This window comes from Tripterygium wilfordii, chromosome 4 (genome assembly GCF_013401445.1).
Source record: "Tripterygium wilfordii isolate XIE 37 chromosome 4, ASM1340144v1, whole genome shotgun sequence".
Taxonomy (NCBI): Eukaryota; Viridiplantae; Streptophyta; class Magnoliopsida; order Celastrales; family Celastraceae; genus Tripterygium; species Tripterygium wilfordii.
Genome location: NC_052235.1, coordinates 9635722 through 9651680, shown reverse-complemented (window position 1 = coordinate 9651680; position 15959 = coordinate 9635722). Strand labels below are relative to the sequence as shown.

General features: G+C 38.2%; 1 protein-coding gene across 1 annotated transcript; it reads right to left on the bottom strand.

The window, feature by feature from the left end:
* Positions 1-138: 138 nt before the first annotated feature.
* On the bottom strand, positions 139-7486 carry LOC119995924 (ADP-ribosylation factor 1-like 2). Its single transcript, XM_038842399.1, has 6 exons — positions 7267-7486; positions 3863-3953; positions 2281-2396; positions 1982-2041; positions 1809-1874; positions 139-584 (listed from the first exon to the last, which is right to left on the bottom strand). Exons 1-6 carry the CDS (start codon positions 7321-7323, stop codon positions 393-395), a joined length of 582 nt encoding a protein of 193 aa, XP_038698327.1. The 5' UTR covers positions 7324-7486; the 3' UTR covers positions 139-392.
* Between the last annotated feature and the right edge of the window lie 8473 nt (positions 7487-15959).

The following is a 15959-nucleotide window of genomic DNA, read 5'->3' as shown; positions in this document are numbered from 1 at the left end:
TCTTCTCCCAAGAAATCGAAACTGTAACATCAGACTTGGCCTTGTCTACATCCAAAGCAAAAACTCTTTGCCTTTAACGCTACAAAGAACAGAGAACTGATCAACCATCTATGTAATCTATCTTATATATAAGGGGCATTTAAACGTAAGCACATGTTTTGATTCACTTAACATTGTTGCATCAACATTATAATATACATTTCAGTCACATGTGGTAAGCACCACAAATTATCATCAGATTTGGACAAACCAATGGATCTGATTATAATTAAGTGCCCGGGGGTGAATTTACGAGCTTTTATCTACTGTGCTTTAACAAATCTCAAAGCCTAACTTCATCTACAAAAGAAGGCAAATGTAAGATAAAATCAACGATGCAACGTCTGGGGCCATTAGAATGATGAGGTGCCAACAGAGGAGTATCCAGCAGCTCTCCTCTCTTTCAATGTGCTAGCTAACCAGTCCAGGCCCTCGTAAAGTCCATCTCCCCTCAGCGCGCACGTCCCTTGCATGTGCCACTTCCTGTTCTTGAGATCAAGCAGACCTAGTCCTTCACATACTTCCATTGGTGACATTGCTCCTTTCTAAACAAGAGACAAAAAAAACCCAATAAATAAATGAAAAGAAACCACAAGTCCAAAGCCATGGTAAATGCATGTACATGCATGGGACACTCTGAATTACAAAAAATTAAAATAAGAGCCAGAAAGACAGCAGGAAAAGGAAACATCAAATAGAACCATTTTCATGAACAGTAACCAAGTATGAATTTCACAACTGCCGCAACAATGATTATCAGAACCACCATATCTGCTAGACAACCGCCTCTACCTTGACATTCATTACAGTAATGGTCACACACTCACACCATCAATATAACTGCATGACTGCTTCAGTATCATCCCTTCCTCACGCACCACAATCAAAGCCAGCAAAAACAAATAATACACCATGCAGCACCTTCATGCCGAATTGGCTTCACAATAAAAATAATAATTACAACCACTACCAGAAAACCACCTATACCTCAAGATCTATTTTCGCAAATCTACATGCACGACCACGATCTCTGGATTTTTTTTAACTATTGAATGAAAAGATAATAGTGCTTGGTGAGGACTCAGTACACAAGCATGTTAAGAAAGTCTTAGTAAGTAAGGAAGCTACCTTTTCGATTATGCATTAGCGCATTTACCACGCGACATGCCAACTATTTCTGTTTGGTGCCAAGGTTTTTATTTCAAATAAAGAAAATTTAACTGACTTTTGCACCAACCAGCCAAATAGACTATTTCCACAACCCTGGTCTTCCCATGTAGCATCCCCATATATTCTTTAATAGCAAATAGGATTATGCATAGACAAGTACAAACAATAATTAACAAGAATCTCCTCTAAGAGAACCCTTCCAGAAACTCCCTCCGTCCCAATTTGAATGTCATCCTTTGAAAATTAAACTTTTTAAGGAGACATAATTTAATGCAATTTAACCACACAAAATAACCATATTATTCCAAATTTGCCCTTATTTATGGCAGTGCTTTTTTTTCCCCTTGAAACAATGGTAATTAAAGTAACAAGGATAATTTTGAAATGCAACAACAAAATTGTTAATTAATGAAGAAAAATGACACTAGTTTTGTGACAGCCCAAAATAGAAAGAAGGACCGCCAAAATGGGACTGAGGGAGTATATGCCAAAGATAAACTTGCACATTTGTGTCTCAATTTCCAGAAAAGCAGCATAGAAAAACTCTCTTCAGAACATAGTAGAAGGATAATTGCAGATCCCGAACTAACAGAACATACCATGTCCTGCTTATTTGCAAACACCAAGATGACGCTATTGAGCATGAAAGGATCCGAGATGATGGCCTGAAAAAATTAGCAGGTCAACTGTGGATACATTTTCTTTACAAGGGCGTATTTTCATTTTCTTTCCAATCAAAAAACAATTTTCATATCTTTTCTATATGTTCAACCTGAAATTCTGCCTTTGCTTTTCCGATCCGCTCTCGGTCCAAGGAATCAACAACATAGATCTGCACATACAGAGATATAATACATAACAATTACGTCCTTTCACATTCCCATTCAAAGATGACTCAAAAATTGTGAAGGACTATAAAATCGTTTTCTAAAACGGAAGCCTGCGACACAAGGTGAGACAATTAAACCAGTAAATCATATAGAAAAATGCAACATGGTTAGATATCAAACTCTAAGAAGAAACAAAGGCCAAGGAAGAATCAAATAGCTAAACCACAGAACCAATCGTTACCAGTCCATCTGTATTGTTAAAATAATGCCTCCACAATGGCCTTAACTTTTCTTGTCCGCCAACATCCCAAACAGTAAATATCACATTCTTATACTGAACTTTCTCCACGTTGAATCCTGCAAAAGACGTAAAAAAGTTAAACTTGAAACTGGTAGGTCTTCCTTAAAAAAAATTTAATCACATGTATATTCTGAAAATGTTTGAATAGCAGAGGGGGGAAAAAACAGGAGTAAAGGAACAAAAATGAGAAAAGTAGGAGAATGGGGTGGGGGGTAAGGTGGGAAGAAAGAGTAGGATGCAGGAAAAAGCAACAAAGAAAATTATAAAAATAAAAAACAGATTTCGTAGGGTTTGGAAATAATAATAAGTCATATATAGAACCCAGCTACTGAAATTATAATAAGCTACTGTTGCCCCCCCCCCCCCCCCCCTCTTTTTACCACCAACATCAGTGAGAAATCCATGAAAACATGTATCGCACAACATACCTCATTTATTTGTGTATGAATTTTGGATCAAAGAAGTTCAAAGTTAAAACCTTATTCACCAAGCACACTGATGGTACAAGTGCTCACTTAGGGAATCAGCATGTAAAGTGGGGAACCTCACATAACCCACACACATGCATATAAATGGTCCCAACTAGCAAGATTTCACAAGAAAATTTTCTTCCAACCAAAATTGGGTGGTCATCACTGCCAAATCCTAATCCTTGGATAGCTCCACACTTAATTACTCGATCACTTTCAACATTAAGTTAATTTGGAAAGTTTGGACGACACAGCGAAAAAGATCAAAGTTAAGAAAAATTAAAGAATAAAAGGATAAATGAACAAATTTCTGATAAACCTAAAATATCCCCTTATATCCTAGACCTTTGAGCATTCCACCATGTATCTGATTACCGATGATAACCACACGGCTACATAGCAATCCCAGATATACCCAGTTACCATGATAACTACATGGTTCTAAACCATTAATAGTAATAAAGGCAATATAAACAATACAAAGATGGGTAAACAACTCGATTCCCGTAGTGGACGGGGTCAGGGACAAGTAGGATTTACACAGACTTTACCCCCATATAATATGTGGAGAGAATGATTATAGGAATTGAACCTGTAACTCTACCAATAGGCCACATGCTCGCCTAAACCATACAAAGATGGGTGAGATTTACTCTTTTTTAGGGTAAAGCTTTAGCATAGCCATGGATTTATTCGTCATACTGGTCCCCTCATTTTTCTCCATTAGTATCCAGTATACTAGTTTCAAATATATGATAAACCCAAATACGTGGAAAATATACATGGATAACTGAGCTAGCTCTTCCAAACCTGATCCTGATGTTGAATCATATCCTATAAATTAAACTTTAAGTGGAATAACCAATTTAGAGACATGTCTAATTTCCCCTATATTTTTTTCCTTTGCATGCAAAAGAAACTTTATTAAGGGAGCGCAAACCCAAAAAACAAGAAGCAACAGAAACATTCTTGGAATATAGTCAGAGACACATCTAAATTTAAACAGACCAGTAAAACAAACAAATAAAGTTCTCATTAGCAAAAGTGAATACCAATTGTAGGGACAGTAGATAGTACTTCTCCGATATGCAGCTTGTACAAAATAGTAGTTTTACCAGCAGCATCAAGTCCCAGCATCACAACCTAAGCAAGCTCCAATAAGGATCACAGAAATCCAATGTAAAAGCCTTAATGAAAGAAAAGCATAGCCCACAACAGGGCACTAAGGAATGAAGTCCAAAATGCAACTTAAAAGCATGTAAAAGCCTAAGATGAGTTGGACAAATAACCTACCAAGAGAAACATAACAGATAGGACTAGTTTTGGATGTTAAATGGGCAAAGGATGCAGAAATCAGGTTACTTGTCAAATCATGAATAGAAAGTTTTTAATGCATTAAATCCAGAAAAATAAATAGGGGACAACGGAAGAGAGATAAGTGAAGATCTCATGCCAGAAGACAAAAAATAATTATAAGGAGGCCATACGCTCGACTTTTGCAATTGGCCAATGAGCACACAACAAATCTAGTAGAACAACATTCTTAGGCTTTTCCTCCAAGGCAGTCGGAGAATAAGACTCAAAAATGGCCAACCCAATTCACATCCAGTTTAAATCATGAGATTGGGAGATAACTGGAAAGCAATCAATATAAAATACAGAAAGTTGATAAAAAAATATAGTGGACAGTGCCAAGCAAAAGATCTGCAAGAGACGAACTTCAACACGGTGACTAATCTATCTAAAAGCTGGAAAAAGATTTCCATTCATTACAATAGGAAAACTTTCATTCCAAGAATTAAGTCTACCCCAACGCACCACAAATTAATCAAGTAGCGTACCACGACCCTGAGCATACCGAGTTCTTGGTAACTATGCCCCTGCTGTTCTCTTACACACAACAAATCTGTCTTCATCTCCTCCTCCTCATCTCTTTTCTGCTTCTTCCAATCCAATCCCTCCACGTGTTCTTCTGCCGTCACCTGCTCCTTCGTCCATCCACCCGCCGCCGCTGTTTTGATCCAATCCCATCCAAATCGAGACCGGAAGGTAAATGCATTTCTAGATTTAACACTGTCAGTCTGTACTTTGTCTTCTTGTTCTCACATCTCAATAGCCAAAAATCGCCAAAAAAAAATGATGGCAGAATTTTGGGCATCTAATTTGGGCATCCAGGATCGCATTCCCAAGCATCCAAGGTCAGTGTACCTCGTTCTGGGAAGTGCGTCCCAATTCGGGTACAAAGGGGATTGATTGTTCCCACTAACCATGATCTTCCTTTACCTAGTCCAACAAGAAGGTGAAGGAGACCATACACATATCATGAAATATCCAAAAAGGTATCATGATATGTTTCAAATCAATTGTCCAGCGAGAAAGTAGGTTCTTTAGAGTTTAGACCATACACATCTTGCTAAGACAAAGCTAATAATATATCAAAGACCATCCAAACAAAATCAACCGCATAAAATAAATGAAGACACAGTATCCACAAGATGAATAATATCATGTCTCTAAAAGTTCCAAACAAAGAAATCAAGCTTTTGAGGGAGGATGACCTAGGCCTGTGCAACAAACTCTATGATTTCAAATTGTATATTTCTTATCCATATCCAATAAGCCATGACACCTTACACCATATTGTTACAAGCAAAAAAACTATGTTCAACTATAACTCATTACGATCCTTCCTTTACCTTGTCCAGCGAGAAGGTAAAGGAACACCATACACATATCATGATATCCAAACATGTATGATGATATGTTTCAAATCCATTGTCCAGTGAGAAGGTAGATTCTTTAGAGTATAGACCATACACATCTTGCCAAGACAACGAGGAGTATGGAATGACAAATAGAAACTAGAACTAATATCCTTTATCATCGTTTTTGTTTCAGGCATACACAAAAAGCACAAGATGAACTCTTCACCTACTGATAGAGTTGTTTTGCTGCAAACTAACGGTCCTAGTTTCAAATCTTGGAAACAGCCTCTCCACTATGCACGAGTAAGGTCGCTTACATCTTGCCCTTTCCTTGTTGCATGAAAGTTGTTTACATCACACCAAAACACATGGTTTCTATGTTTATGAATGCGAAGGCAAACCACCAAGAATTCACCACAAGCTCTCTTCACAATGTTCTATAAAATAACTATCGAAACTATACATCATTATTTTCAGCAGAATCAGCCATCACTAGAACAAAATATGAAGTTGTATCCATAACAAGTCTGAATCAACTATAGTGGCTACTAATGGAACACTCATCTAGATAATTGGCATTCAAATTTGTTCTAAGTAACTTCTGGTCATGAGATCTAGTAATCACCACAACCATATAATTCAAAAGAGTTTTCTTAGAAATAAAACCATATAAATATATTTAAATGTAACTAACCCCATATGAAAGATGAAGAGCAGGCAATTACAACGTTTTTTTTTCACTTTTTTTCATAATCTTTTCTTTAGCCTTGTTGTCAATGGAACATAGTATTCAAATCTCAACCTTCATCACTTCCTTTTTTTTGGAACCAAAAAAATATATATTAAAGGACACAAATCTCCCACCCTTTTTCACTTGAGCTGTCTCTCAACAGAAAATGTTTTCTTGTAACATACAGTGTCTCTTACCTCGTTGAGAAGGACAAGATCAAACTCGATGAAATTTTATCCAACCCTAAACATCCACTGCTGCTCCATTGAACCTCTCTCTTGACATGAGCAGGAAGTGGATTCGTGATTCGTGAACCATGTGAAGAGAGGGAAAGTCTCCCATGGAGAGCCAAAAACTAACAGAAATAGTGGGCAATCTAACCACAACATATACAAGATTACAATGACTGATGTCTGCCCATATGGAATGATACAGCCAGTATGTAAAGTGCTACAATAAGCCTACAAAACCCACCTACACATGTCTGTATGAAGCAATTCAATGGCAACACAGGTTTCTACTGTAATTTACTTCCTTTAAAATACAGGCCCAATTTAAAAAAAGTAAACAACTCCAGTCGACAAGGCTACCGCAGTGGGCGGGGTCGGGAGACGGGATGTACGCAGAAGTGTCCAGGAATTGAACATGTGATCACTAGGTTGCACTGGTGCAACTCTACCACTAGCCAAATATAAGTAGTAAAAACATAGATTAAACAAAATACCATCATAAATGTCTATATTTATGCCTGAACAATCTATATGCCTTATGCCATTAATACCTTCAGATATCAATGAAACAAAATATGTCATGATCAAAACTCCAAAAATAGTTAAGCCAGTTTAATAAAAATAATAATAATAAAACAGAACAAAACAATGATTAAACTATTCTTACGAACCCTAAGTGTGACCGAGAATCTGGAGAATATCATGCCTCTAAATTGATATACAATCAGGATAAACAAGAATGAATACAGATCGTATGTAAGAATATAGAGATTATCAGAGAGAACGAGTACCCTCATCTCGGTGTTGCCAAAGAAGGCATCGAAAAGCTTGCGAAAAGCTTGACCCATGCGTTATCGGAGTCTTGATTGCCCCTCTTTCCCTGAGATTTTCAACTTCTTCTCAGGATACACGTTTGTCAGGGTTTTGTGTTGAATAAAAGGTTGCGTTAGGTTTTTTTTCTTCTTGCTCTCAGAAATCCCACTTTTCAGAGGAAAGTTTGTTCTTCTCCTTCTCCTTCTTCTTTTTTATTGTTTTTCTTTTTCCAAAATGATATGTGTCATACTTTTGGTACGCATAATTGTCTATAATCTAGGTGACATGCTAACTCTAGATGGTCCCTATACTTTTCTCCATGTCACCTAATTATGGTCCCCACATTTTCTTCATGTCACCTAGTTATTGACACATTATGGACATATAGTGTTTCCGTTTCCTTTTTAATGTTTTTGACACTATTTTCAGGATTTTGATTTGTGTAAATCAAAGTCTTTGTATATTATAAGGCAAGTATTATGGATCCGTTTGGATAAGCTTTTTAGAAGCATTTATACTACTTACTAGTATAAATGTTAGTTGACAACCAAACAACATTTTTATTGCACATAATTCGAAGCATTTTTTTTAACATTTTCTACTACTTTTCAAATCAGTGTTGTCAAAAGCGTGTGCACTGCACGCTTAAAGCGAGAAGCGAGTCGGAGCGAAAATTACAAAAGCGAGGAGAAGCGCACGCTTCTGTCAAAGCGTAAGGCGCAAAGAAGCGTGCGCCTCTCTCGCTTTTGGTTTAAAAGGGCTTTTTGGGCATGATATGGGCTAGATTGTTAGGAAATCTCGAACCCACCTTGGCAGCCCTAGCCCCAAGTCATTCACGCCGTGGTTTCTTGAACTAACTCTCACGACTTTGTATGACACGCTTCATCTTCAATCCCTTCTCTCTCTTCCGACTCCACTGGAGAGTGTGCAACTCTGCGGATCGATTGCAAGTCGACTCTATGCGAATCAATCTTCTGTCGATTGCGACTGCAAGAAGACTCTATGCCTCATGGCATGTGCTCGTGTCGTGCCTCCTGTTTGTATGTTTGTGAAGCTTTTTTTTTTCTTTCTTTTTTGTTATATATTTTTACATATCACAGATTCAGTCAGAGTGTGTATATATTCAATTTCTGATCACATATAAATATATTTGTTACATTTTTTTATATCACAGATTCACAGTGCTGTAGTGTCTCATGAATGATTATTTTATATCAAACTAGTGCTGTCTAACAGTGATCAAGAACATTATTTTATATTTACAGTAGTGCTGTTCATTATTATATATGAACTTGATATTTGTTTTTGTGATGAAATACATATATAACTTGTTATTCTTACTAAATTTATTAAATATTTTATGAATATTGCGCTTCAAGTACTTAAAGCGTGCGCTTAAAGTGCGCTTTGCGCTTTGAAGCAATGCGATGCCTTTGCGCTTGAAGTGCGCTTTGCGCATTGACAACACTGTTTCAAATGCTACTTGTTTGAAGCATTTTCCTAACATTTGAATGATAATTGTCTCTTTCGTCCCCAATAAAACTTCTTATTCCTATTATACCCATACGCTTGTATTGATAAATTAATTAATAAAAAATTAACTGTTATTAAAACTTTAACTAATTAATTACTTTATAATAAATTAAGTATATTTAATTTTTATTTCATTATATTAAATTTAAATTACTTTAAATTAACTGTTATTTAAATTTTATTTGCTTATATTAAATTTATAAATTAATTTTTATGTTTCGATACAGTTATTTTTCTCTATTACAACTAAAATATATAATATCCCTGCACGTAATTTATCACAATATGATACACAACACAAATGTTAACAGCAAATGTTCAACCAAACACCTACCCAGCATTCAAGCAACATATCTGCTACTAAAGTTGTCCAACATTTCTACTACTACCATTTTTACTGACATATCTATTACTTTACAAATGCTCTACCAAACTAGCTCTATAAGTTGAGTGATAGAAAAAAAGAACATAATTATCTTCAAAAACTTTTGACCCATTGATTATTCATGATACTATTGTAAATGAATATGCGGTCCATAGAATCGGTTGTAGTTATTGTACATAGTCCAAACGTCCATAGACCTCTATAATACATATGGCATAACACAGAAGTCTAATGACATGACAATTTCAAAACAAAAATGACAAGGAGTCTAAATTTTTGATAGCCCAAAGTCGATTGTCCGACCATCAATCGGGTCAGTAGACGCATCGAATGAAGTGCTGGAGTGTCATGAATCATCCTCAGTCTTCGTTTGTCGCCAACAACTACCTATCTCATCGGAATCTCTCCTTAAAGTCGTGACCAAATGAAACGAAACGAAATTTTTGGAGCCAGATCCAACCACTGTAGGTTCTTTGAAGCCTCTCCCTTTTTTTCTAGATTCTTTTACTCATAATTCTTTATTGTACTCTAAATTTTTTATTGTAGTTCTTTGGAGAATAATATTGGTAAGGTTTTTTGTTAACCTAGAAGCCCCCCTTTGGCTTACATGTAATGAAATTAAAGTTTGAACGCCTCTTGTCACACCAAGAAGGTGAGAATTTCCATTCCAAACGCAATCGGGAGAACGAAAGTGAGAGCATAGGAAGGTCTCGCAGGAGGAGGAGGTGTCCGATCACGGAAAGAAGAAGGTGCACTTTATCTCCACGGAGCTCAAGATACAGGTCCCTGATGCCAAGAAGGACAAAGACTAGGCGTCGGAGCCCTTGCCAAGACCGACCAAGAGTTAATTTTAAGAAAGATGTTGGGGAAGTCCTATGGAGTGCTCAAAAGAAGGCTGAGCAGACTCTTAAGAAGATGACCTCTACGCCTTTCATATGGGCTCTGTGTCAAGAAGATCCCCCAAGTAAATTCTCTCCTCCGACATTTGTCATATACGACGGAAAGACAGATCCTGTGGCGCACATATTGACGTACTCACACAAGATGGCTTTGTGGGCAGGCCGAGATGGACTGATGTGCAAAATGTTCCCATCAAGTCTAGGGACCACAACAATGAAGTGGTTCCATCAACTTCCAGAAAACTCAGTTTCGTCTTGGAAGGAGTTGCCACGGAACTTCATGGCAAGGTTCATAGCAAACAATAGAGATCCGACAACTTTAGATACTCTGTTTGCCTTGCACTTGAGGAAGGGAGAATCTCTCAGAGCCTATGTTATACCCCGTCCCAAAAATAAAAAAAAAAATATAGAACAATAAAATAAAAATGAATGAATGACACTTAGTTATGAAAAGAATAAAAGTTGTGGTGTGAAATTAGAATGTCATAAGGGCTTAAAGAGTATTTGAATGAAAGTTAAGGTCAAATAAGTAATAGAACAAAAAAGTAATGAAAAAAAAATAAAAAAAAATTTAAATGGGTGAAGTCGCAGACCCTCACTTGAACATACTAAAAACAAAAGGGACTTGACCCCCCCTTTTGTGCACCTCTCTCCACCACCTCCGGCAGCCACTTCCGGCAACATTCCGGCTAGTTTTCTAGCCGGCCAAGGGTTCTCCAAAGTTGAAACTACACCTACACTTCACTTGTTTAAAGAAAAGAGAAGGATTAAGGTAATTTTTGAACCTAGGGTTTGTGGGTTTAATGGGGTTTAAAGATTTAGATTCAATGAGAGTTTTCTTGTTCAATAACTCAAAATTAGGTTCTAATCTTCTTATATTACTATATTCAAGTGTGGTTCTTGAACCGATTTAAGAGGAGGCTTGGAATTCTTGAGTTGGTGAAAACTAACAAGTTTCAAGGTAAGGTTTGTTGACTCAAATTGTTCTAATTAGGATTGGGTTGGGAGGAAAATACTAATGTGATAGAATTTTAATTGTTTAACCTTTGAATTTAAGGTAGAATGCGGATTTCTAAGTGTTTACACCATATTTGTCCAGGCTTATGGGCTGGGCTAAGGTCAGAGTATGGGGTTGACAGAAGTGTTGGAGGTTGGGCTGCAGTTTGATTGCACGGGCTAGACAGAGCGAGGTTATTTGGGTCGAGTTTAGTTACATGGTATGGGCCGTTAATTAAGTGGTTTATCTGGCCCAAATTGGGTGCAAAATCATGGAGATAAGATCAATTATTGGCTTGTTCCTACTTCCAAGGAAGTTGGTTGTCTAGTTGTCTATTATCATGGAGAGTTACATTCTGCACGAATTCAACATCGTGGAGAGAGTTTTTGGAGACATGGAGCTTCCAGAAGAGATGCTTGAAGAAGATGGAGCATAATGGAGTGAATTTTGGGCCACTGCAGTCATGGCAGTTATGACCATTTTTCTAGTTGATATGGGTGAAGTTCTAGCTTACATGGAGGTATTGAACCAGTATAAAAACAAGAAGAGAATAGGATAAACGGACACATCAAACAAACACAAATCTTAGCCCATCGACTTAAACTCTCAAGCATTCAAACTTTCAAGCTCTCAAATGCTTAAGCTCTCAAGCATTCTTGTTAATATTCTTGTACTCAAGCTTTGTTCTTACACACTCTGTTTTCCAATCTCAATGTACATCTTTGTTCATCAATGAAGTGGTACATTCTGGCATTTTCGTTCAGATCTGATTTGTCTAGTGAAGCGCACTTCAGTGGATCTAGAGTTCCTTGGAGTTTTCATGTTCAGACCATGATTTAAACCCTTTCCCCTTACAATCGTTTGATTCAGAAGTTAGATTATCCATGCAATCACAACATATTTTGTTTTTACACTTTGAGACTGACTGTAAGTCTCTAGCACACCTACAACCGTCTGATCCCGTCTCCATAAAGGGCAGGGGTGATCTTTTTGGCATCTGCAGCCAAATAGAGCCAACATCCTTTTTGGCACACCCGGTGGGACGACAATCAATCTAATTGAAAATGCCACCAGAAACTCAAAGATTTGATAAAGATATTGCAACAGGAAGCGAACTTCTTGAGGGAGATCCTATAACCACAGGACTCAATCAATCATTACCAACTTTTGAAGGAGAGCCACTTCTTCAAAGTTCACCACCAAGAGCGCAGGCCACTGCAGTAGGCATTCAAGTCAAGTTCAAGCTATGCAGACCAATGCATGGGATGCAAAGTTAAAGGAGCTGGAAACCAAACTCATTGTTGGAATGCAGAATTCTATCCAAACTACAATGTAGGCCGTTGCTCGTCATCCATTTCAGCTGAGCCAGAGAAGATACTTACTAAGGATGGAAAGGAAAGCAGAAGAGTTTCGAACTCGAGGGTCATACGTCTTGATCCCAGGATTCCATCGATGACCAAAATCAACAAAATCATTCAAGGTACACTCCACCTCACAAGAGGGATGAAACCATGCCATCTGTTGCTAAGGTCGGCATTGGGTGGTCACTAGCACCAAAGACACAGTCACATGTTTTTGCAAGCACCAACCCAAATGTCTTGCCTGCAGTCTACCAACGAAATGAGGTAACCAACAATACCCATCAGGGAGGCTCTTCCCGAGTTCCTGGGTTTACTGTTTATGACAATCCTACTATTCAAGCTCCAACTATAGATGTTGATGCAGTCAGGAATGTTGTTCAAGAACTCTATAGACCCGGTCTAAGACAGATGGGGCGTCTTGAATATCACAAGCCATATATGGAGTACATTGATCGGGAGAATCCATACCCTCGAGGATTCAGTGTTCCAGAATTCACCTTATTCTCCGGAGGAGATGAAATCCAATCTACTATTGAGCATATCGGACGTTTCACTGTCCAATGCGGTGAGCTTGCCAAATTTGAGAACTTTGACAACTTTAAACTTCGTCTTTTTCCAAATTCCTTGACCGGACCAACATTCACATGGTTTTCCACACTATCAAGAAACTCTATTGGGTCTTGGAGAAAGATAGAGAGAGCTTTCCACACCTAATTCTTCAGAGCTGAGGCAGAAGTTTGCATTGTTGAACTGTCTAGGCTGACCCAACGGTCGGGAGAAAACTCTGATGCATTCATAGCCAGATTCAAAAGGATGAGAAATCGATGCAAGATTGTCCTTCATGAGACTGAATATGTGAAGATGGCTCCGCGATGTCTCGATATAGAGGTTCACAAAAAGTTTCAAGGTATGGAATTTTGAGATTTCTATGAACTTGCTGCCAAGGTTGCAGAGTATGAAGACTTGCTTAAGGAAGAATCTCAGAGAAGAAAGAATTCAACAGGCACTTACTATTAAAAAATATAGTACGATGTGGAAACTACAGAGATAGTAAAGAGTGCAAACCATGTCGTATGTCCTTCCCTGACCAAACCAAAAGACGGATTGAAGAAATCAACCAACAATGGGATGCAATATACCTTCGATACGACCAAGACTGAAGAGATCTTTGACTTCTGTCTTGCGGAGAAATTTTTATTGCTTCCTTCTGGTCATAAAATGCCTACCAAAGAAGAGTTGAAGGGCAAGGAATATTGTAAGTATCATAATCTCTGGTCGCATCCTACTATTAGTTGTTAGTGTTTGTGAAATATGATACAGGAAAATATCAAGAAGGGAACCATCAAATTTCCTGACAAGGAAACTATGTTGATAGAACATGATTTGTTCCTAACCGTAGCAATAGTCTATGCAGTCAAGGTTGACTTGAGGAATTTGCTGAACAAAATTCAATATAAGAGGAAGGTCAACCAGGAAAGGACTCAAAGGCTTGAATGGAGGCCAAAAGGTATACACAAGCCAAAGGATGTGCAGGTTTTGCCTACACAGAGATGTCCATCAAAAGATGTTCAGCAAAACCACAGCCCAAGGTATGTCATTCCTCCTAAAATCGACCATGATGGAAGGTAGCATCGGGTGCAATATAGAAAATCCCCTCTACCATTAACTCAAACTCAAAAACATAGACTGCAGAGCAGCAGGTCATATAAAACGATGGGAGTCATATTATCTAGAGCAACATCACTATAAATTCAAAAAAGTTCATCACTCGTTCAAGCGGGATGGACCATCCAAGTATTTGATGAAGGTGGAATATCAGGCTCCTCCAATCAAGTCCATTCAACAAATCCGGATGACTAAGCCTAAACCAGAGGAGGCCAAACCTAGAAAGTATCCTGGCAGACAAACAACTGAAGATGCTGAGTCCGTGGGTAGGTCTTCTAATGAGTTTGGTCATACTTTTGATTGTTTCATGGTAGGAACTATTCTTGTCAAGTATCAATGTAATGTGATCATGTTATCGTTTGCATATAAAGCACCTGAGACTTGCAAGCCAGCCAAGTCAGTTAAAATAGGAGGGAAAGGTGCTGAAAAAAGTCAAAGTGCGGTTATTATCCAGATCGTTGATGATGATAAGCCTGTGATTTTTGAGAAGCTTTCCTATGATATGACCCAACACATTCACCCACTGTACATTCAAGCTCAAATGAATGGTTGTCCTATCATAAAGGTGCTAGTGGACAACGGTCAGCTGTCAACACAATGCCAGCTACAGTCTTGAGTTCACTTAGGCTGACAGAGGACGATCTAATCCCAACGGATGTCACAATGGTAGGGTTCACTGGAGAAGTCACCAGAGCAGTAGGAGTGTTACCAGTTCAACTGACTGTAGGTAGTAAGACCTCTTTGACTGCATTCTTTGTCATTAACTCTCAAGCCAATTATCATGCATTATTTGACAGGGACTGGATACACACCAATTGGTGTGTGCCGTCTTCTTTGCATCAATTTTTGCTTTTTTGGAAAGACAATGATGTGGAGGTAGTATGGGCAGACATAAAGCCGTTCAAAGTCAATACAGACAATGTAGAAGCTGGCTATTATAATAAAGACATGAGACTAATAAAGTTCTTTGTTCATACTAAAGTATCTGTCTGCATCAAAGATAGAATTCAATTTTGTTTTGAAAAGAGCAAAAGAGATGCTCAGGCCAAAGGCAATTGTGCCATATAGGCCGACCTCAGTTCCGATCATTGAAGAAGTTCCTTGATGTCTTCCTCCCTAGAAGAGAAGGGCGTAGTGCTGGCCTCAGTCAAAAAAGCCCAAATACAGGCCGCACTAGATAGACTAGTAGGAGATCCAGTATGGGAGCAGAACAAAGCAGAAATGATCTTTGTAGAAGAAGAGTTGGTGTCTAAAGGTGATGAGATTCAGACGGATGATTTAAAGAAGGCACCACCAAAGTTAGATGATTCAGAAGCTGAAGTGCAGGATCCTCTAGAAGAGATCAACTTGGGCACGAAGGAGGATCCTCAACCTACATACATCAGTAAACTTCTAGACAACAATCTGAAGGTACAGATGATTAAACTACTGAGTGAGGATCGAGATTGTTTTGCTTGGGATTATAATGAAATGCCACGTTTAAGCCGTGATCTAGTCCAGCACAGGCTTCCTGTCTATCCTGACTGTAAGCCGATCAGACAAACTCCAAGGCGATTGTCAAATAAAGTGGAGTTGAAGGTTAAAGAGAAAATCTAGAGGCTGCTATGAGCAGGCTTTATACGACCAGTCAGGTATACTGAATGGTTGGCCAACATTATATCGGTGGTCAAGAAGAATGGGAAAATCAGAATTTACGTAGACTACAGGGATCTGAATGCAGCTACACCTAAGGATGTTTATGTGATGCTTGTAGTAGATATGCCGATCGATGATGTTGCCCAGAATGAGCTGCTATCTATGATGAACGGTTATGCCAGATATCAACAGATTG

What these genes read in the sequence shown, in the direction of transcription:
- LOC119995924 (XM_038842399.1), bottom strand. Translation starts at nt 7,323, where the DNA reads ATGGGTCAAGCTTTTCGCAAGCTTTTCGATGCCTTCTTTGGCAACACC. An exon ending in TTAACAATACAGATGGACTG is followed by an intron (nt 2,042 to 2,280) that starts GTAACGATTGGT and finishes CTGTATGTGCAG; the next exon opens with ATCTATGTTGTTGATTCCTT. An exon ending in AAGCAAAGGCAGAATTTCAG is followed by an intron (nt 1,875 to 1,981) that starts GTTGAACATATA and finishes TAATTTTTTCAG; the next exon opens with GCCATCATCTCGGATCCTTT.